This window comes from Protopterus annectens, chromosome 14.part0 (assembly GCF_019279795.1).
Source record: "Protopterus annectens isolate FY-2018-M chromosome 14.part0, PAN1.0, whole genome shotgun sequence".
Classification (NCBI taxonomy): Eukaryota; Metazoa; Chordata; order Ceratodontiformes; family Protopteridae; genus Protopterus; species Protopterus annectens.
The window spans coordinates 389,979,098-390,003,432 of NC_056748.1; the positions used below are offsets into that span (position 1 = coordinate 389,979,098).

Below are 24,335 nucleotides of genomic sequence, written 5' to 3' on the forward strand. Positions count from 1 at the left end.
CAGTTTTTTGAGAATAAAGATAATTTTCCGCCTAGAGGTGCTTCTCTTTGAGCCTTGGTATGGAGTGAAAGGTAAGTCACTGTGATTGTCCCTGTGGTGCAGGTGAACTACCTGTGCCACTTCTCTGATTTTGTGGTTGCCATTGGCGGCCCCTGTAGGAGCCTCATTGTGCCCTCTACCTCGTGCACTGTTCTTTCCCTTTGAAACTTGTCTGAGTCTGGAAAGGACCAATTCTTTGAAGGCCAATTCCTGCTGAATCTTGGTGGCTGAACCTGGAGGAAATCCTTTACTGTCTGTACTGATTTCGCCTTCTCCTCAATAGACTTCAGCACATCCTGAGCATTAGCACCAAAAAGCTTCTGTTTATCCAGAGGTGCGTCCAGGAGCTTTACTTTAACATGATCCGGCAGTGGCTGTTCTTTCAACCAAGCATGTCTACGGATAACAGCCCCTGTCAAAGCTGCCCTACATGAAGCCTCCAATGCATCATAACCACACTGAAGAAAATGATTGCTAACCTACTGGGTATTATGAACCAAATCCTGCAATGCCTTTCTATCTATAGGTTCAGGAGAGGCTAGCTTTTTCTGCAAATCATCCAGTAAATAATCCTGGTACTGAAACATACGAAAAAGGCAGTTAAGTGTCCTCATGGCAAGGGTGGAAGAGGTATAAACTTTTTTACCCCATCTCTCCAGGGACCTTGCTTCCCTGTCTGCTGGCACTTGGTTTTTGGCTGAGGAGGTAGCCACTCCTTTGGGGCCCTGTGCAATAGTTTCTAGATCCACAGAGTGGGCCTTAAAGAGATGCTTGTGAGTGTCAGGGACCCTGTAATATCTGTCTGGCTTGACAGGAGCAGGAGGGAGAGAATCAGGGGAAGCACTGGAGTCTGAGAATACATAATCCAGGACATCCAAAACTGGAGGGATAGCTAAAGGTCTGTGCTGGGGTAGCTTAAGGAAGGTACGTAGCCTTTTCCTAGAATCAAAAAATTCCTGACCCTGCCACTTAAAATGTTCCCTCATGGAGTGGAGGACTTCACCGAAAGAAAAATCCTCTGGAGGAGAGGCAGAGGGAATTGATTCCTCAGCATCAGAGTCCTCATAGGCCTGGAAGGTTTCTTTTTGGGTATCTGAATGCTCTGAATCCCCAGAGGCTTCTTCTGAAGAGAGGTTGTCTGCCTGCTCAGTTCTAGGCCTTTTTTCTACAGGCGGCTGAGAACCTCTGTCTGGGTGAGGCTGAGACCCCCTGATAAGAAAGATTAGATCTGCAGCAAGAGACATGATCTGTCTATCAGAAGAAGGGGCCTGAGAAGTAGGTTTAGGATGGGCCTTGGCTTGGCTGGCGGCCTTAGCATGTGCAAAGGCCTTGATGGACATGGATACAGGAGGCCTAGCTGCCCCACGTGCAGGGGTAACCTTGTCCACAGGAATGGTGTTGGGTAGATTCAGAGTTTCGGTTTCTGGAGGAAAATCAACAACTGGCACCGGTGTAGTCTCCGAGACCGAAGAACGTGTTAACGCGGTGTAGTCGGCCTGGAGTGGTTGAATTACCGCCTGGCGGGACGAAGCACTCGCGAGGGCTTAGCGTATATCGGTGGAAGACGCGGCCGAGGATGTCGGTCCCGGTCCTTTCATTTTTTGGTAGTTTGTGCTGTCGGTTGTTCCGACGGCATGATGTAAGTGTAGGATTCGCCAAAAAAGTCTTCGGCAAATTCTGCCTGGCGCCTGAGAATGCGCTTATTAAAGCAAGCACAGGCAGCACAGGCCGAGACGTCATGGTCTGGGCCCAGGCAAAGGAGGCAGTAAGAATGGAAGTCCTTATGAGGTATTTGTTTACCACAAGACAAACAATTATTAACTTTTTCAATTTGTTCTGACATCGGCTGAGGCAAGAAAAAATGTTCCCCAACGGGGTACTTAGCTTTTAGATGACTTCGGTAACTGAAAACACAGGAGCTGACCGACCGGCACTTGCGAACTGCTTCTGCTTCGGGCACCGCGCGGCAAGAAAGACTGAAGAAGATGGCGTCGGCTGATGTCTTTATACCCCAGCCGCTCTGACGTCAGGGAGGAGGCGACATCGGCCGACGCCGGACCCAGACTTTGGAATCTGGCCGACCGAAGGGCTGCCTGAGGCAGGACAACCCATATGTAAGGACTGCAGTTGCATTCTTGAAGGACATCACCAAGAAATACACACAATCACAGCGACAGCAGCAAGATATAGCTATTAAAATAGCTTTTGGGTATAAAGTAACCAATTTCTCAAGAGAAATAAGTCAAAATAAGGTACTTAGCCACAGCCAAGCGAGACCACGTCCGAGCTCAACAAGCGGCAAACGAGATCTGGGGATATGGAGCAGTGTACCATGGGATACCCTCTTAGCCCAGCCAATCAGAGACTTCTGAGCTAGTAAAATAGGTCGAGTCGGAGCCGATATTCAGCTCCGAACCCACTGGTAAGAATGTAGGCGAGATAGGACTACATAACATCTTTTTTTATCAAGGGAGAAGGGAGAATGGAAAAAAAACTACACAATAACAATCCTAGTTGGATAACTGCAGAGAGTGGTAAAACTCTATCAAACAGTTCTTCAAGAGTCAAGTGGGATAAGTTGATCCTCCCAAAAAGACAGGAAGATATAGGATTACCTGATGCGGAGGGATAAATTAAGAGCTACATAGTTAAGGCTCTTACAAATAACACAAGCAGAAAACTACAATTTAAAGTGAGAAGAAATGATAATGAAGCAGGGGTAATTCAAGAAATAAGAAAAGAGTGGGATTTTGGACGCAAATCATTGAGGAGAACAGTCATACAGAATATTACATTCATAAAGTAGCAGAAATTATACTAAGAACTAAGCCAACGTGGAAATACAGAAAGGAGATTCTGCCGATAGGGATGACTGCAATTAGGAGTACAGAGAATAGGTGAGAGGGGGTGGAATTTACTAGAGGAAGCTGGCAAAGAAACAAAGTTATTGGGAATAAATAATTAGAGAGGAAAAGGTAATAGAACGGGAAGAGGCCAAGAAGACATTTGGATTTCAGGCTACAGACTGCCTTCCCTATCAGGGACTGATAAGAGTATAGACAAAAAGAAAGGGCTAAGGGAATCCTTAATGAAAGACTTGCACTGGTTGAGTGTGTTAATCTAGAATACAAGCCGTTAAAAAAAGGGATAATTAGTAGGGCATATAACACATTGCACGATAACCACAGGAATCTACTGGAGGAGGTCAAAAAAGACTGGGAAGAGAGATTAGAGAAGCACTTCACAAATAAACAATGGGAGAACATCCGTATGGCTCCCAAATATGCAACAAAGTCTAGAAGATTTAGGATTTTTGCCTGGAAGTGTTTGCAAAGATACTTTGATACCCCAAGCAGACTCCAAAGAATTTTTCCTCAGGTAGATGGCAAATGTTGAAGGAGTAATGGGGAAGAAACAGGTACCTAGGAACACATGTTGGAGTGTAATGAGTTGGCAGACCTGAAAAATTCCCTACAATGTACTCTGGCAGTAATCCTGGGCGAACATGAGTAACTACGGAAAATATTTTTCTGAGCTGGGATACAGCATCTAAACTGCTTAGACATAGTAAGGCCTCGTTAAGTTTAATTCTGGTGGCTGTCAAAAAAGCAGTTACTAGACAATGGAAATCAAAGACTAAACTAATTATACTTGAAGTATTGAAGTATTGAACAATTTATGTAATGTTGCTTTGATTATATGCCATAGAGCAATATATATATATGATGTATAATGTTTGTAAATGTGAACTTGCTAACATATTAGAGATAAAAGAAAGTACAGTTGTGTACACTTACCATAAATGTAGATGTTTGAGTGTGTTCACTGTTGCAGTCATCACATTCGGGTGATCTGCTTGTAGTAGCCCTCAGTCGGCCTGATTATCAAAGTCTTGGGTCCTGTGTCGGTTGCTGTATCATCTTCCGTGATGTCAGGTGTATAAAGCATGCAGCCAACGCCATTACATCAGTTTTTCTTGCCCCAGATGTCAGGTGCTCCCCTAATGGGAAGCAATTATATATAAATATACAAGGTTACACCTCCAACAAAAAAACAAATACACCAAAAAGCTTTTAAGCACAGAAAAGGAGAGTAGAGGTATAGCCAAGAGAAGTCAGGGAGCTCGAGGGAGGGTAACCAGTCCTGCAACAGTGAATACACTCGAACATCTACATTTATGGTAAGTGTACACAACTGTACTATGTTCTTCGTGTTTCACTGCTGCAGGCATTACATTTGGGAAGATTCCCAAAGCAAAGGACGGGAGGAGGAATTTAGACCGCATTAGGACCAGCTATAAGGCCCTGCAAGACTGCAGTTGCAAAGCCAGCTTTGGATTTAGAAAAAATGGTAATGCTTGGTGAAAGTATGTACAGAACTCCAGGTAGCAGCTTCTAGGATGTCCCTGGTAGGTACACCTCTGAGAAAGGCTGTAGAGGTAGATGCAGTTCTGGTTGAATGGGGTCTAATCCCCTGTGGGATAGGTTTTCCATGGTGCTTATAGCACAAATGAATGTAATGGCCTATCCACTTAGAAATGGTTTGCTTTGAAATAACCTTCCTCTCTGCCCCTGCAGCGAATGCCACCAGCAGTTGTTCAGATTTCCTTTGAGGTTTAGTCCTGTCCAAGTAAAATCTAAGTTGTCTGTGCAGATCTAAGGAGTGCAGTATCTGTTGCCCTTGTTCTGTGGATTAGAAGAGAAGGTTGGCAAATGAATGGACTGATTAAGAGCCACACTGGATACCACCTTGGGCATGAAGGAGGGGATTGGTCCTGAGGGACACCCTGTCCACATGAAAGATGATGAAAGGCTCCAAGGCTCCACTGCCATAACGGCCTGTAGTTCAGATACCCTTCTTGCTGAAGTAATTGCTAAAAGGAAGGCTGTTTTCCAAGAAAGAAATTTTAACTCTGCACTTGCAGCTGGCTCAAAAGGAGGAAGAGTGAATTTTTCCAATACAAAGTTAAGGTCCCAGGCTGGATTTGGGGATCTCCTGGGTGGTCTTAAATTTTTGGCCCCTCTGAGGAACTGCTTGAGCAGTGGATGAGAGAAGAGGGGTGGTTCTGTGTTGTTATGAGCTGAAATGGCTGAGGTGTGAATTTTGATGCAGGAAAAGGAGAGGCCCTTGTGAAGCATCTCAGTTAAGTATTGAATAATCTGACGTAAGTTGGGCGCTGCTGTGCCCATTCCTTGAGTTTGGTTCCAGGCACAGAATATTTTCCATTTTTCAGCATAAGATTTTCTAGTACTAGGCCTTCTTGCCTCCAAAATGACATCAAACACTTGTTTACTGAGGGATGGTAATGGAGAGATTAGGTAATTAGCCAGGCTGACAGCAGGGCTGGGATCTGAGGCAGGTGCCATGGAGCCAGCAGTGACAAAATGTGCAAGAGGGGGTACCGGTGTTGGCACGGCCAGTCTGGTGCAATCAGTATCGTCCTTGGTTTGTCCTGTTTAATCTTTAGTAGTACTTTGGAGAGAAGAGGCAGAGGAGGAAAGGCATAAACTGATAGATTTTTCCGGCTGAAGGACAGAGCATCCACTTTCCAAGCCTGTTTGTGAGGAGTCCTTGTGCAGAATTTGTCCAATTGGCAGTTCTGGGGGGAGACAAACAGGTCTATATCTGGGCTCCCCCATTTATCAACATGTTGAAAATCTTTGGTTCCTGTTTCCACTCGGGTGGGTCCATGAGATTTCTGCTGACCTTGTCTGCCTGTGTATTTAGTTTTCCTGGCAGGAATTGAGCCTGTAGATGCACTTGGTAGCTCAAAGCTGTGCTCCACAGAGCCATGGCTAGTCTGCAGAGGGGGTAAGAATGGGTACCCCCCTGCTTGTTTTTGTACCACATAACAGTGGTGTCTGTCCTTACCATTAATTGTCCTGGAAGAATGTGGTCCTTGAAGGCTGTCAGAGCATTCTGTACAGCTAACATTTCTTTTTGATTGATATGCAGGTGCATTTGGGTTGGGTTCCATTTGCCCTGAATGCACTTCCCTGCCAAGTTAGCCCCCCATGCAGTCTGATGCGTCTGTTAGGGTTTGGGTGGCAGGGGGTAGAGTGAATGGTAGTCCCTTGTTTTGGTGGCAGGCCTCTGCCCACCAAAGGAACTGTAGGCAAGGTATGCTAGGGATCATTGCTTCTAGATTCTGAGAACATTGACACCATAGGCTTTTTAGATACCATTGTAGTTTCCTCATATTCAGTCTTGCATATGGAATTAGTAGAATGCAGGAGGCCAAGAACTCCAAGGCTTGCAGTATTTGCCTTGAAGATAGCAGGGTTTTTGTGGAAGTAAGTTGTCAAATGAATTTGTTTCTCTGGCGTGAGGAAAGCCATCTGGGAAGTTGTGTTCAAGCTTGCTCTCAGGAATATAATTTGTTGACAGGGTACCAGATGTGATTTCTTTTCGTTTATGGTATACCCCAGACAAGTTAGCACCTTTTGTACAAATGCCAGATGATTCAATAGTATGTCCTGGCTTTCTGCCTGAATTACACAATCGCCCAGGTATGGGTATATTTGAATATTTCTTTGCCTACAAAATGCAATGACTGGAGCTAGGCACTTTGTGAATACCCAGGGTGCAGTAGATAAGCCAAAGGGCAGTGCAAAGAACTGATAGTGCATGTAGCCTGCTTTGAAGCATAGGTATCTTCTGCAAGAATTCCTGATTGGGATGTGCAGGTAGGCTTCCTTTAACTCCAGTGTTGCCAACCAGGCATCTTTGCCTAGCATAGGAAGTAACCGGTGAAGAGTTAGCATCTTAAATTTTGGAATCACCAAAAAGGTGTTTAATATAGAAAGGTCCAGGACAGGACACCATGAGTTGTCTTTTCTGGGTACCCAGAAAAGTCTGGAGTAGAAACCTTGTCTCTTTTCCTCTTCTGGTACAGTTTGAATAGCCTTTATGCTTAAGAGAGAGAGAGTACTTGCTTTTGAGCCTCTGCCTACTGATTTGGGGGTAGATCTGGTCAACCGTTTGGGGTTGGTAACGTGTGGAAGTGAAATCTGTATCCTTGGGAAACTATATTTAAAACCCATTTGTCCTGGGTAATGAGCTCCTAGTTTTTTGCCTGCAGAGCAATCTTTCCCCCTAAAGAAGCAGTCAGTTGAGAAATGCTTGGAAGTTTTAAAGTTAAGTCATTGAGACAGTTTACCATAGGTCGAAGTCTTACTACTCCCTGATTTGGAAGTGGGAGCCTCCCACTGCTAAGCCCTGTACCCTGGGACTGAAGCCTGGATGTTCTGCTGGTTCTGGGTTTGGACTGAGAAGGCCTGGAAGAGGCAGGAGGGCCAATGCCTACTAAATCTTGGAGGCTGTACTTGTAGGAAATCTTTAACAGTTTGCACCGATTTAGCTTTTTCCTCTATTTTTTTAAGAACTACTGCTTTTTTGCCAAACAGGCTGTCCTGATTTAAGGGAGCATCCAGCAATTTAGCTTTAACACGATCTGGCAAAGATTGCTCCTTAAGCCAAGCATGCCTTCTAAGTACAGACCCAGTTACAGCAGCCCTGCGAGATGCCTCTAGTGAATCAAAACCACATTGCAAAGTATGCTTTCCAACCTGTTCAGCAGAATGCATTAAATCCTGTAAATCCTTATTTTTAGCACAATCAGGAATCAACATAATTTTCTGTTTAAGCAATCCAATAATATGCTGCTGATACTTTAACATTTGAAACTGGCAGTTTAAGGCCATAATGGCCAAAGTTGCAGAAGTGCATACTTTCTTACCCCATCTATCCAGCGCCCTGGAGTCTCTATCAGATTTTTGGCAGTAGTAGCCTTAATGCTCTTGGGTCCCTGTGAAATGGTCTCAGGATCCGCAGTAGGATTTTTAAAAAAGAAACTTGTGAGAGTCAGAAACCCTGTAATACCTATCTGGTTTTCTGGGAGCAGGAGGTAAACAGTCAGGGGCCAAGCTAGATTCAGAAAAGGCATCATCAACAATGTCTAGTAGAGGAAGTACAGTTAAAGGCCTGTACTGGGGCAGGAGTAAGAAATCCCTAAGCTTCCTTTTACAATCAGAGTAATCCTGGCTTTCACAGCGAAAGTGCTCCCTAAGAGTATGCAGGGTTTCACCAAAAGAAATCCTCGGGGGGGGGGGGTCAGAGGAACTACAGTCCTCTGCATCAGAATCCTCATAGGTATAATAAGGGTAAATCCTGGTCATCAGAGGAAACAGAAATTTCAGAATCCTGGTCAGAAGTATCACAAGCAAATTCAGTCCTAGGTCTCTTAGAGGGGGAAGGTTGGCTTCCCCTGACTAAAGCAATAAGGTCTTCAGCCATTCTTATCTGTTTTTTTAGGCACAGAGGCCTGACCATGCGGTCTGGGCGTCGGTTTTCTAGGCATAGTTCGTGTTTTACGCCTTGAAGAAGAAGATGGCATTGGTTTAATATGCAAGTCAGTAGGCCTGAATACACCCTCAGAAGCCGGTGCCTGCACAGCGGCTCCGGACCCATCAAAGGTAGAGACATCCGCAGGTTCCACAGCTGAAGCATCTCGCGGCATACCAGACTCCGAATGGGTCTCAGTAGAGGCCTGCGAATCTGATGTAGTGGGTACCAGGAGCTGCGAAAGCACCTCACTGAGTACCGGCGAACTGGCGACTGGCTTAGGAGAAGCGTCGTCAGCAGCTTTGGACCTATGCGGCCTGTCTCTTTCTTTATCTTTGCGTTTTTTCAGAATGTCGGTAATCGGATGGCTTACCGAAGATGTATCTGGATAATTGAACCTAGTACCAAAATATTTAGAAGTGTAAATATACTGACGACGAATAGTTCGTTGCTTAAATAAGGCACAAAACTGACAGCAAGGTATGTCATGGTCTGGGCCTAGGCAAGGAATACAGTACGAATGAAAATCTTTGTGATGTATTTGCTTTCCACAAGAAATACAATTATTGACTTTTACTGACATAGGTTTAGAGCAAGAAAATGTTTCCCCAACAGGGTGCTTAGCTTTAGTTGAAGACTTCGGTTCTGAAACTCGAAAATTAAAATTTCTGGAGTCGGCCGACCGGCACTTGCGAACTGCTTCTGCTTCGGGCACCGCACAGCAAGAAAGACTGATGTAATGGCATCAGCTGCATGCTTTATACCCCTGACTATCTGACGTCATGGAAGATGAGACAGCCACCAACGCAGGACCCAAGTCTTTGATAATCAGGCCGACTGAGGGCTACTGCAAGCAGATAACCCAAATATGATGACTGCAACAGTGAAACACGAAGAACATCAGAAAGCGGGATCTTTACAAAAAGGTAGGAGTAAATTACAAAAAAAAAAATAGAAATTGTGGGAACACATGCATAAAATGTTAATAGGAGGAATGAGGTTTAACAGAAGGCAGGAATTTAACAATTTATGTAATGTTGCTTTGATTATATGGCACAGAACAATATATGTGATGTATAATGCTTGTAAATGTGAACTTGCTAACATGGTTTGACGACTTATGTAAATGTAAGCTTGCCTGTGTCATAAATGATAATTCAATAAAGGTGATTAAAAAAAAAAACTTATATTAAACAGAGCCTTGGAAACTCACAGCACTGAAGACTGACCACTAAGATCTACAGAGACTTAGGAAATCACGGCATTACTGGTAGGGGAGCTGGAGCTTTGGAGTCAAGAGTCTGAAATGCCTGCCTCAGATCCCATCTAGTCAGATCACCCACAGGCTGAACTGGATGGAAAAGACAACATCAGATCACAAGTTTCTCTCATAAAATTCTATAAGGTTTTAATACCTCTCAGCTGTACAGACTTTTGCAAAATGTCCAAATTTTTGCCTCATATTTTTGGTCCGTTTTTCATAAAATTGTGTTTTTTTCTTGCAAATTAGTGGCAAATCACTGAAGACTGAAGTTAGAAAATAATGATAGACATTTGAGTTTTATACTTCATACCCTTCAGAAAGTTCAGGCTAATGCAAAACCTGTTATTCTATTCAACTTTTTAAGCTTGTAAGATTAATATTTAAAAATGGCCCGTATTTTTGGGCCTTTGTCTCATTTTTATGTCTTTGTCCAGATTTCTTGCTCTAAGAGGTTGAGAGGCATGGAGGTTTTTGCCAACAGGGAACTTATTTGTCCAGCATTGACGGGTCACTAGCCAATCAGCAATTCAATGGGACCCACTAAAGGTGTGTGTGCTCTTCAGCAACAAAAAACTCAGAAGACATCTCCACCCAGTCTTTTTATGGAGCACCACTTTGAGATCCAGACTGTTACAATGTGTGGAAGGCACCCAAAAACTGTAAGCTAGGTTGGTGACAAGGGGGTTGTGCCTAAATAGTTTAGACTAACCCTGAATAGGCCAAATGAGCATCCAGGGGGACGGCTTGATGGTCAGAGGGGAAAAATGGTGGTGGTGGTGGTGGTGGTGGTGGGGGGGGGGGTGGCTGAATGTAATCTGGATGAAGATTCACCACAGTGCAGTTTCTACACATCAGCACACAGCAGTACTTAATTTTGTAGTAGCACAAATGGTCTGCTTTTTCTACCTTCACCCTAATTTACTTTCATCTAAGGTCACACAACCCTGGAGGAAGAGAGGTATTTTTAGTTTTCTCCATAAAGCAAAGTACTTTCATTTACTACAGTGTTGTGCAATCAGAGTGTAAACACATTAGCAAGGGTGTTGCAGTATTTTACAGGATGGAGAGAAAAGGTTGCCCACAGGAGGTGGGGTGGATTGAAGGGGAGGGCTTGCCTTACAGCAAAATATGTACAAAGGTATACTGTTTTTGTAAAGTTTAGTGTGTGATGAATTCTCAGTTAAATGGCATTCAATTAGCCTCAGTCACATAGCATTCAAGCTACGGTCACAAATCCCTATAAACAGCATGTTATCAGTTGTTGTGAGTTTAGTAAATTATCAAAATCAGCCCCTTCCCTTTAATAATATAGCAAATGTAAATAATTTAGGTGTTATGGATTTATTATTAACTAGACTGCAAAAATGGACCTTAGCAGACTAGTCTACCTACTCATTCAAAATAATAAAAATTTGGTTACCCTAACTTGTGACAAAAATATTCTTCCCTTGACAAAGTCACGAACCAGCTCAAGGATCAGAGAAGACTTCTTATGTCCAAATATTGAAAATGGATCCAAATTCTAATAGAAAATAGATGCCTGCCACCTTTGTTAAAACTGATAGCAAACTAAACACATGAACAAGTGTCCTACAAAGCAGTCTCCATACTAGTCAAGCACTTGGTAAGCAATCACGGTGCTCACAGGCAATCCAAAAAAAAGTATCAATCTAGAATGTGAGAAACATAATTTAATAAAACACAAAGATACGGGTCCCACACACTCAGGATGTAAACCAGTCCAGTCTATTCAGCACCAGAAGGTAGGTGAAGGATCACCGTTTCCACATTCTGCTAAAGAATGAACCCATTATCAATCAGTCTCTGGATAACTGAAAGAAATGGATATAAGCTGTATGTTTCTTCTCACACAGCTGGATTATCCAAGAATAAAATGTCACGGTTTTCCAGTTTACAAAGCGAAGGAATAGTCTTTCCCAGAACATTACAGGATTTCTGTGCTGGGCTTCCTTTAAAAGCTTTCATTTGACAATTAATTATGGAGGCTTCCAGGGAATTGTTAAGATGACCCTACAAAATCAAGAGCTTCTCCAGAAAGTGTACTAAAGTTCACAACACAAACTAAGCAGGCCTGCTCTCATAATGTCAATTGTACACTACAAAGAGGAAAGCAATCTACCTCAAGAAGATACTAGCAGCCCTGTTACTGTTCTACTAAATCACCTGAAGAGAAAAAGAACTAATGACACTTTTTGAAAAGGGAATGGCGTTAGATCAAGACAGCTGACAAAAGCACTAGCGCTGAGACAACAGAGTGAGGATGCAATACGCCAATTGCCTTATTCAAAGGCTGCATTTGGTAGCTACTAGGTACTGAGAAAATTCATCACTATAGATTACAACCGAAAAAGCCTTAATACCAAAAAAGATAACACATAAACGGGCAGCTCTTGCTTCATTTAATATTCATGAAACTTTAGAAATATTAAGTGTAAATTGGACACTATGCAAGGGCAATGTTAGAGAAGTACACTGACAGAGCAAACGTCAGTTCTGGATATTGCTATAATATGAGGCATTACCACTGTAATTTCTTAATTCTTGACTACAGTCTGATACAAAACCTATATAGAAAACAAATCTAGACCTAAATGAAGAAATATACTGTTACCAAAGTAAACACAATTCTGCTAGATGTCCAACAAGGACAAAAACACTTGTCAGAAACAATGAAAATAGTACCTTTCATGATCTCTGGATTTAAGTAGCTCCATAAGCTCCTCCAAGTCTAAGCTACTCTTGGACTGCGCCATTCCTGACTGACCACCTTTAAACTTGTCTGGAAAAGAAAACAAAAAAAGGAAACCACACTAACCATACAATTATCACAGTGCTTCTTTATTCACAAACACTTCTAATTCAGAAACACTTCTAATAATGAACATTATAATGTAACATACAGCTTAAAATTATTCAATATTGTACTGAACTTGTTGACAACTGCAGGATTTTACCAGGAACAGTTCTACAACAAAAGCATACTTCATAACAATGGCTATTTAAATAAACTATCACGTATGTAAACAAAAATGTAAATGATAGTCAACACTAAATCTACACAAAACATTTCAAAACTACACTAAACTTTCTGGAAAGGTAATCACCTGCCTAAAGCAAGCAACACATTCAGGTTAACACATAAGGATGCCACCCAGTGTTACTTTGCTATACCCCATATTGCTGCTGGCATACTTACTCAAATACAGTACTACAGGACAGACTTATTTCAAAAAATTGTGCCAGGAAAATGTCCTCGAAGACAGGTGGCACTCCTTGCATGACAACTTAAGTAAAAACATGGAGAATCATGGACTAATTACAAGCAACTTTGAGGTGATTTAGATTCAAATACTTTTATACTAAGCCAATGATCTGTTAACCATTGCAGACTCAGCCAGCAATACCATAGAAGAAACCCTGAACGTGAGCTACTAGTACAGAAGATGATGGCAGGAGATGCACAGTTAATCGGGAGAAGAATTATCTTTTCAGCTTGGATTACAAGCTGGAGGGAAGGAAAGAATAGGAAGTTAAAAAAAGGATGGAAAAGAAGCAGAGCAAGAAGACTTCTTAAAGGGGAAAAGAGAATTTGGAAAAAGGGAAATACTAAAAACAGGAATTAATATGCATTTAAGTTAAAGAAATTGAGAAAATATTGGCGGGAATATTTTAAATGTACAATAGACTATTTGACATTAGACCGGCTGATAGGGCTGTTACCGAAGTGAAGTTTCTAGCTATTTTTAGCTGAAATGATGACAGCAGCCTAAATTAATTAAATGGGAAATAGAATACAGCTCAGTGTTACTGCTAGTAGAGAACGCTAACACTACAAAAGAATAAGAGAAAGTACTGGTACATAGTTAAAGTTTTTTTTTTTTTTTGAAATGGAGGACGGGCAGGATTGTAGAGGAATGGTTACATCTGCAATAACATCAGTTACAAGTAGAAAAGTAAAAGAAAAAAAAAGAAGATTATGGAGGTCATTTCAAAGAAGCGAAAAAAAGAGGATTAACAGATTTGTAAAGATAGTGAACAAAGTTGATTATAAAAGTTAATCTAAGCATATAAACAATTATGTATTAAATAAGCATATTAGAATGGAATGTAAATGGACTGAAAAGTAATGCAAATAAATAATAACCTTACAAGAAATACTTATAAGACACAAAGCATATTAAACCATTGAGAAAAGTGGGATTTTTTGCAAAAGTGGAAGGTTAAAGAAAGAGAAGTGTTACTAATATTAAAAAAGGCAAAGCATAAGAATACAAGCTGAAGGGGAAAGAAAGTACTGGCAAGAAAGATATATAATGGCACAGGGAAGCTCGTTTACATGAGTGTAAAAGGAAAAAATAACCGGCACCATGGCACTCCATAAAACAACTTTATTTAATAGCACTAGTTACAAGAACTTTCAACATACAGGGTTCTCCAGGCAAAATTGTCTAAATAATTAGAAACAGCGTTCAGAAACCAACCAGTGATCAGAGTGGAGAAGACCCCAAGGAACAAACAACCCACTCTGTGCTGTTGCCTCAAAAAAAAAAAAAAAAAAAATCCACAGGCATGAAATAATCCAAAATATTGGTAAAAACACAGGTTTATTACTCCAGCCAGTCAAAACAGTAAAATAGCTTAAAAACCATACAGAATAAATAGAACACAACTGTAGTGTATCCAACACAGTCAAGCGCTTTCGTCCTGCTCTAGGACTTCTTCAGAACTGTGTTTGCTAAAACCCACTCCCTCTTTAATACTGACAATTAACTAATTAAAATTTAAATCATGTTAACCCTATAGACTCTGTTAAAAAGTGTGTAGTAAATTTAAATGTTTCTGTGAATGAAAGCAGTGTTGTTTACTGAACTAGTTTTTTTTTTCTATTACAAAATAGTGGCCCTATGTTTCAATTCAGGTTTTATAGATACATTGTCATTGATGCCTGTGGTTACCATGGCATTAAGTCTCAACTGCCACCTCATTTCTGCCCTCTCCAAGTTGCTTTTCGAATTACCCCCTCTCGGATTACTACCAGTAACCTCCAGAATACCAAATAAGAAAGAGTGATTGGGATTATTTTTAATATGCCTGTATATAGCATTATTTTCATCATGTTTTCTCACAGCATACACATGCTCATAGATCCTCCTTCTAAAAGTTCTTTCAGAAACAGCATTTAGATACTTTAATCCAATTAAGTAAAATGATCATGTGACTAACAAAATATTAAAGCAGTGATAATACTCCTAATAGCTAAAAGTACATATATGCATATAAAATTAGTGCTACTTAAAATGCATATTGAACAAATGAAAATATTTTTTTAGAATAAATTCCTATAAATATTGATATAAAAATATATACAGATATAAATTACTTATCTAATCCTATTCCGTTTCTCTTTTAAAACAGGGCTGCTTGTAAAATTCTCATTTAAACCAGGAGGTAACTGCTTTAAACCTGAGAATTAATTTATTTTCTATAATTTCTGTATGACTCTTAGAATCCCCTCCTCTAACACCTTCATTCAAAGTCTAATATAAGAAAACAAAACTCATGAGATGCACTGGTATTTCTAACATGTCTATATAATGCATTGGTCTACTTGCCTATGTATATCTGAGAAGTGTTCACAAATTCAGTCTTTTAGCCTTCTATTGGTTTTACCAATATAGAAGGCGTAAATTGACATACAATGTTTTTGTGTTGCATGTTCCATAAAATTTGAGTTGAAATAGAATTTGCTTAACTGGATGAATGATAGCTGTCTTGGTATACATGTATTTGCAAAATTGACAATCATAACATTTATGTGTACCCATTTTAGAACTATCCCATTCTATTAATACACTTCTCTTGCTCCTTATAAAAAGAAGTTATGTACTTACCATAACGTTCCATATTTGTAATCCATCTCGCCTATATTCTTGCTGGATGGGTTCGGAGCCAATATTCGGCTCTGACTCGGCCTATACTAAAGCTTGAGAGCTTTTTACTGGCTTGAGGCTAGCCCCTATCCCATGGTGCCTCATGGCAATTCCCCAGATCTAGTTTGCAAGAAAGTAATAAATACCTATCAGGTAATAATAATAATAAGAAAGAATCTGTAAAAATACAGGAAGGAATTAGAAACATAATCCATTCCAGGTGGACAATAAAGAACAGAGTCAGGCAGCCCCAAAAAGAGGTCCACTAGATTCCCCAGAAACGGGAAGGGGGTTGGTAGGAGGGAAGCAAGAATATAGGCGAGATGGACTACAAACATGGAACGTTATGGTAAGTACATAACTTCTTTATGTTATGTAATCCTATCTCGCCGTAATTCTTGCTGGATGGGACAGCGTCCCTAGCACCTTTATCTTGGGTGGCTCAAGCAAAGAGACTCTTCAGCACAGTGGACCCAAAGGATGACCTGTCCCGGGAGGCCAAATCTAATTTGTAATGAGTGACAAATGCATGTGGTCTTGCCCAAGTAGCTGCTGCACAAATAGTATCAATTGGGAGCCTAGATCTAAAGGTGCATGAAGTAGCTACAGCCCTAGTAGAGAGCTTTTATTGGTAATTGTCTACCAGCTTGTTGATAAGCAAAGGATATGCAATCCGAAAGCCATTTTGAAAGAGTAATTTTTGATACAGGCAAGCCTTTCCTTTTGTCAGAAAAGGAAACAAAAAGTTGATCAGATTTTCTGAATTCTTTGGTCCTTTGTATATAGAATCTGAGTATCCTGTGGACATCTAGCTGGTGAAGTCTATACTCTTGATTTATTAGAGTGGTTTGGAAAAAACACTGAGAGCTCAATGGTAATATTCAGGTTGTGTTCTGAGCATATCTTAGGGAGAAAGGAAGGGTTTGTCCTAAGAGAGAGACTATCCTTGTGAAAAATAATGTAAGGAGATCGAATAATTAGGGCTTGAAGTTCCGAGACTCTCCTAGCCAATGTTATAGCTACCAAGAACAGGGTTTTCCATGATAACAATTTTAAGTCCGCCGACGAGGATGGTTCAAAGGGTGCAGACATCAAAGATGAGAGGACTAAATTTAAGTCCCAGAGTTCTAAAGGTTGTTTTATTGGGGGCCGAAGAAGAACAACTCCTTTTAATAAGGTTTTACAGAGGGAGTGTTGCATGATTGGATTTCCCATGAAACCAAAGTGGAAATTGGAAATGGCAGCTAATTGAACCCTAACTGTAGCGGCTGCCGCTCCTTCATGAAAAATTGTTAGGAAGGATAAAATGGATTCTAAAGGAGCTGTATATGGATCTAAGCCCCGGTTTGTAGCCCTAAGGGAAAACCTTTTCCATTTGCTAGAATACAGTTTCTGAATGGAAGGTTTATGGGATGAAATTAGGATGTGTTTGACCATTGAGGATAAGGGAATGCACCTGGCTATACGTGGAATTGGAGCAGCCATGCTGTCACAATTTGAGGGTGTGGATGGAGGGGTGGAACTGTCCCGACTGATAGAATCCATGGTTCCTCCAAAAGGTAGGGCCACAGGAAAGGAAGCCAAACTTGTAGAGGACAGTAAGGAGCAATGAGGATCAAGGAACTCCTCAACTGTCTTGCTTTCTGTATTACTTTGGGTATGAGTGGAAAGGGAGGAAAGGCATAGCTAAGTCCCAGGGGACAATCGTGAACTACAGCACCCATGGGTGACATCCCCGGATGGGGAATGAGGGCAAAGTAGCTGCTGCATTTGGTGTTCAGGTGAGTGGCAAATAGATCGCAGCAAGGCTGGCCCCATTTGTGAAAGATCTCTTTCGCAACCATTGGATTCAGGGACCACTCGTGAGGCATCAAAATTGCTCGGCTGAGTTTGTCCACTATTACGTTGGATTTCCCCGGGATATGCGTTGCTATCAGGAAGCGTTGAGTATCCATCGCCCATTTCCAAACTCTTAAGGCTTCTCTGCAAAGCGGGTAAGACTTGGTTTCCCCCTTGTTTATGTACCACACAACAGACAAGTTGTCTGACTGAATCACAATCGTTCCAGTGGGAAGGGAGCTGTGAAGTGCTTGCAACGCATATAGCACCACTCTCATCTCCAGATCACTGATGTGTAAGTGGTTCTCGTGGTTTTGCCAAGGACCTTGGACCGTATTTCCCAGATAATACCCCCCCCCCAATCTGGGAAGCGTCCATGATCAAAACTGCTTTTTCTTGTGGAGGAACAAGTGGATGGATCTATGACAAGTTGTTTTGTGTGTAACCACCATATCAGATCCATTTTGCATGCGTTAATATCTGGTGAGATAGTGGAAGGTTTTGCATCGACCATTGTGCAAACAGCATCCACTGGAGAATCCTCATATGTACACGAGCAAGAGGAACTAATAAGATGGCGGAAGCCATTGTCCCTATGACTTGAAGGACTACTCTGGCCTGGACTCTTTGTTTAATAAGGATCTGATCTGACTGTGTAGAGATTCCACTTTTTCCTGTGTTAGCTTTACTGACATGGTGGTTGTGTCCATTTCTCAGCCTAGATATACAATATGATGCGAGGGAGATAAGACTGACTTTTGCAAGTTGACAGTGATGCCTAGGCTGGCGCACAAGGATAGAGTCTCGTCCCTGGTCCTTATGAGTTGATGCTTGGTGGTAGCCATGAGGAGCCAGTCGTTTAGGTATGGAAACATCTGGAATCCTTGACGTCTCAGGTGAGCAGTTACCACTGCCATGCATTTGGTAAACACTCTGGGGGCTGTACTGAGGCCAAAAGGCAGTGTTCTGAACTGAAAATGGCTGGCTCCCAGCCGGAAGCTTAAGTGTCTCCTGGAGCGCCTGCCCATTTTGATGTGGTAGTACGCATCCTGGAGATCGATTAAGCACATCCAGTTGTCTTTCCCGATAAAGGGAAATATCGACTTCAGAGTGACCATTCAGAACTTTGATTTTCTTACATGCTTGTTGAGCCTGCTGAGATCTAGAATTGATTTCCAGTCCGCTGTCTTTTATGGAACTAAAAGAATCGAGAGTAAGTTCCGGATCCTACTTGCTCTGCAGGGACTTCTTGGACGACTCTTTTTTGTAGCAACGAGATGACCTCTGATGTTGCACGGTCTAGTTGGATGGGTGGTACGTCTGGAAGAGACCGGTTTATTGGGGGTTCTGAAATAAAGGGAATCAGGTAACCTCTGGATATTACTGTGTACACCCAATGATCTTAAGTGATAGTTAGCCAGGCGCTTGGGTACAGCGATAAATGCCCCCCGACTGCCTCCAGAGACAGTCTGGCAATGTCTCAGGGTCTATGGAAGGGACGATCAGAGAAAGTTTCTCTGTCTTCCTGATGTTACGGACCTCCTCTGCTGTGAGGGTGGCATCTTCCATTATATCCTCCCCCTCTGCCCCTGGGGGAGGGTTGCCCTTGTGCCTGATGAAAACCTTTTTGGGATTTGCGAAACCACATTTTCCCTCCTATATTACCCTTGGGATAGGGTCTGGATGGGAGAGAGAAACGGACTCCAATGGCGGATAAGGTTTTTCCTTCCTGCTCACACCTAGTCAAAGTCTCTTTCACTTGGGGTCCAAAAAGAGATGGACCATCAAAGGGAACGTTAGTGGAGGAAGACTTAAAGGATTCTGTAAAATTACAAAGATGCATCCACGAATGTCTCCTGAGAGCTATTTCTGCTGCGGCTGCCCTGCTCGCTCCATCTGCCGCATATGAGATCAGCCTCATGGAGTTGTTAGCTATGGAAGTAAGGGTGGGCAGCTGCGCGGAAACCTTTTCATGGAACCCGAAACTACTGAATCCTGGAGAGTATCTCCGAACTCTTTCAGGAGATGCCCCGAAGACGAGTGAAATGAGTCAGATAATTCAGCAATCAGTGTAAATGCCGCTGAAGAAAAAGTATGCTTCCCGTACCTATCCATCATCCTGGACTCCTTGTTAGGAGAACTGATATTAGAAGACGTCGCAGATAATTCTTTCTTGGTGGCCACTGCTACCACCATAGCATCAACTGGAATTCCCTTGCTAAGGAGAGACTTGTCCTCAGGTGCAGTCATACATTTGTTTGGCCTCCTCGGGACGGCTTCCATTGAATCTGGAGAGGTCCATGCTTTCCGCAAAATGACCCCCAAAAGTTGGTCATAAGGTGGTGTCACCCAAGAGGTGGAAGGTCGGGAGCCAAACGCCTCAAGATACACTGATTCATCCTCAGTAGGGTTAGAGGTCTTCCAATCACCCCTCTGTCTAAGGATTTCTAGGATGTCAGAGAAGGAGACATCCTCAGAGGGAGATCTGGGGGACCCTTCTGATTCCTCTAAATCAGTGTCTGATGCGACAGAATCAGGGGAGTCGACATGTTTCCTCTTACATAACCTCTTCCGAGGGAGCTCTCCAGTGGGATAATCTGGGGAGGTCTTGGAAAAGGGGGCGCCTCCAATGGGGGCTACTTGGGCCTCTGGTTCCCTATGCTGTGGGGGTGGCAGGGGGGGGGGAGAGGTTGCTGTCTGCTGCTGGTGGGACACAGATTCCAAAGGAATGGCTTTGGCAGAGGATAAAGCCTTCTCTATAGCTTTGAAAGCCTTTCCCTCCCGCTCCGAAGAAGACCTCTGCTCTGAGGGGGTGGATGGTTGACTCCTAGCAAGAGGGAACGGCTCCAAAGCAGAAGTGGGGGCCGAGCTGAGTCGAGCCGAGGTTCCGAGAGGGAGGGTCGGTTCCAAAGAGAACCCAGGGTGAGTGTCCCCCTCTAAGTCGACATGAGAGCGTCGGCTCCCAGAACCCTCGGCTGCAGACTGAGCCATCATGGATAGAGTAATTGGCTCAGAGGAAACAGGCTGAATCCCCGGAGCCAAAGGGTCGAAGACAGAGGAACCTGACGTAATAGGCTCAGAGAGCAAAGCAGCCGGTGGAGGAACAGTGATCGGTACGGAGGACGGCTCCGAGACTTTTGGGTCTGGAAAAGTCAATTATCTAGCCAGAGCTGGGACCGAAAGCAACCTCTTCACCACCCTCTCAATGTCCTCATCTGTTAGGGTCCTGGAGGATCTGGTGGAGACTGAAGGAGACCTCCTTCTCTCCAAAATAGGAGATCTCAAAATAGGAGATACAGTCTCGATGTCAGACAAAACCTTCGGTACCGAAGACTGTCTGGGAATTGACGGAATAGACTGCACCGAAGATGAAGCAGAGTTGGAACCAGAACTCCTTGGTTCCAACGCTTTAGACTTTTTGGTCGGCTCCGAAGTCGGGGCCGTTGATTTTCTCTTTGAAGATTTTGGAGCTGCCTGACCAAGTTCCAGCTGTTCCTGGAAGGAACTGGTCATGAGACCCCTGTCAATAAGCTTTCTCTTCCTTTCGTTTAACACTCTTGTACTAAAAGCGTGACAGAAGGTGCAGGGCTCCTGTAAATGGGCTTCGCCAAGACAATATACGCAACTGGTGTCGCTGTCTGTAAGAGACATTTTCTGCACACACCTGTCGCATTTTTTGAAGCCCGAAGGGCCATGATCCTTATCTTTATCTTTAGACATAGCTGTTGTTTGTCTTTTCGACTTTTTCCGGTTAGGGGTCGCCACAGCGGAACTTCGGTCCGCTAATGATTGGCAGTAGATTTTTTTTTTATGGTGTCAAGTTGCCAGCCCGATGCCCAACTTTCAGTGAAGGCACGCCCATTCACGATCTTTAGACATAGTTAAAGACTAAAAAATAAAGTGTAAGGAAGAAGAAAAAATTTTATAATATTCACACACACACATGGAGGAAAGGCACTCGAACTTAAAAGAGCACTACGGCCCTCTAATTTAAACGGGCCGTACAGTCCTAAGGAGGGATAGGGGTTGAAAACTTTCAAAAAACAGAAGCACAATACAGAAGAAACTATTCATAGATATATATATATATATATATATATATATATATATACGACAGAAAAAGGTGGTAGAAAAGGACTAAATAAGTAAAAAATCGTTCTACTTGGCCAACGAGCCAGTAAGACACAACCTCAAAGCTTTCGTGGCAAATGAAATCTGGGGAATTGCCATGAGGCACCATGGGATAGGGGCTAGCCTCGAGCCAGTAAAAAGCTCTCGAGCTTTAGCATAGGCTGAGTCGGAGCAGATATTCGGCTCTGAACCCATCCAGCAAGAATTACGGCGAGATAGGACTACATATCATCATTAGATTTTCTTTAGGGTGGTATTTTCAAACAACCAAAGCTTATCTACTCAACAGTTATATTTTTGAAACTGGGAATACATTGCAACATGAACCAATGTTTTTTTGCTAATTTATTGCATCTTTCTAGTATTAGGATCATAGGTAAAAATACATCTAAAACATGTCGAAGTGTCATTCTCAAGCTCTAGATTAACTACTGAAATATGATGTTTATCAGAAAAAATAAGTCTAAATTGTGTTTGACTATTACTTTGTATATCAGTAACCAATTTATTAACCTTGTTCGGTTTACAATCACTTTCCAAAAAGTCTTTAGCCATGCCATCAAGTTGCTTTTTCATACTGTCCCTACGTCTAAACGGATTTTTAATAATATTCTTAAATATGTGCGGAGGATGCATACTACCATTATGTAGATACATACTTTTCTTAACTTGCTTTTTAAAAAAAGAGTAGTTTCTATTCATCATGTAGTTCACTTATATTTTGCGTCTTTCGGCTTTTCCCGGTTAGGGGTCGCCACAGCGGAACTCTGGTTCGCTAATTATTGGCAGTAGATTTTTACATGCCGAATTGCCAGCCCTGACGCACAACCTTCAACGAAGGTACGCCCATTCACGCACATCTCCTCACAGAAGATGCTCTAGCTAAGAATCGAACAGGACGTCTTACTGTGAGGCGACAACGCTACCGCAGCACCACCACCACAGTATGTAGTTCACTTATATACATTATTAAAAAAGGGTTCATAATGTCAAAGAGAATAAAATCAAGCTCCCATTTATGCAAGACCAAATTTGTGTAATTACTGGCCATATGAGCACCCATGGTTATACCTTTGCATTGCTTGTAAATAGTTTCAAGAAATAAAAAGATATTTGTTAGAACAATCTCTGAGAGTGCAGAAATAGAACTGTTATGTGTAACTGGGTGTACTGCGTACACAGTAAGATAATCAAGTAAGAATTATATCCCTATTTCATTGGGAATAGAAGTAAACAAAATGTCAGCATCTAATGTAATAAAATAACGGGCAGTAAATAGACGTTATGTCCTTACCATAACGTTCCATGTGGAGTGTTCATCTCGCCTTGGTTATTACACATGGGTTCGGAGCCGATCCTCGGCTCCGTGTCGGCCGCCTGCAAGCTCTGCATCGAGAAGAAGCTCGCGATCACCTAATACCCACAATCCCCCTCTGCCTTTACCTCAGATCTAGTTTGCAAGCAAACCAGTCATAGAGAGCACACACACATACCAAAAAATTACCTAATGATAGGATTATCTATATACATATATATATATATATATACATATATACACAAGTGTATCATATAATACAACTAATGCAACTGCAGAAGGAGAATACTCCAGACCAGGCACCAAATCGAACGTTCTTCCTAAGGGTGGGAGTGTGGGAGTGTAATAACCTGGCGAGATGAACACTCCACATGGTACGCTATGGTAAGGACATAACTTCTATATGTGAGAGTGTTCAATCTCGCCTTTGTTCTTACACATGGGTAGCGTCCCTAGCTCCATGATCCTGAGGAACTCACGGGAGAACGTTCTTGAGCACAGTGGAACCAAAGGTTGCCCTATCCCTAGAAACCCTGTCCACTTTGTAATGAGAGATAAATGTATGTGGTTTAGCCCAAGTAGCAGCCGCACAGATCGTGTCTAATGGTAGCGAGCTGCGTGAGCTAAGGATGTAGACACTGATCTGGTAGAATGTCCTTTGGGTTTGACTGATAATGTTTGATTAGAAGCCTCATAAACGTATGTGATACAATCAGTTAGCCATTTGGAAAGAGTTTGTTTCGTAACTGCTACACCCTTTCTGCTGTCAGCAAAAGCTACAAATAGTTGATCAGATTTCCTGTGATCTTTTGTTCTATCCAAATAAAATCTGAGCTGTCTATGGACATCCAATTTGTGCAACATATACTCCAATTTATTAGAGTGGTTTTTGAAGAAGGTGGGTAATTCAATGGACTGATTAATATTATTGGTAGAGCAAACTTTGGGGAGAAAGGATGGATTAGTGCGAAGGGATACTCTGTCAGAGTGGAAAATTAAATAAGGGTGTTTAATAGAAAGAGCTTGAAGCTCAGACACTCGCCTAGCGGATGTAATGGCCACTAGGAATAGTGTTTTCCACGACAAAAATTTCAATGGGCAAATTGAGGCTGGTTCAAAGGGGGGCAACATCAATTTAGAAAGTAAGAGGTTCAAATTCCACGGTGATGTAGGACTTCTAACTGGTGGTCTGATATGAAAGGATCCTTTTAAAAAAGCTTTACAAAGTCTGTGAGCCATAATAGGCGCACCACATTCTTCCACATGATAGTTAGAAATGGCAGCCAACTGCAATCAAAGTAGCAGGAGAAGCTCCTTCATGAAACAATTCTGTCAAGAACTCCAATATCTTGTTCAACGGAGCTATAACAGGGTCCAAATGATGTGAATTAGCCCAGAAGACGAAACGTTTCCATTTACTGGTGTAGGTCTTTGTAGTGGAAGCTTTATGAGA

General features: G+C 42.3%; 1 protein-coding gene across 1 annotated transcript in view; it reads right to left on the reverse strand.

Moving 5' to 3' along the window:
* HELLS (helicase, lymphoid specific) overlaps positions 1-24,335 on the reverse strand; it is a gene marked incomplete in the record, with an annotated part of 1,428,613 nt that overhangs the window by 153,316 nt on the left and 1,250,962 nt on the right. The window contains 1 exon segment of the mRNA XM_044056152.1: positions 12,350-12,446. Within this exon segment, the coding sequence (XP_043912087.1) occupies positions 12,350-12,446 (97 nt within the window).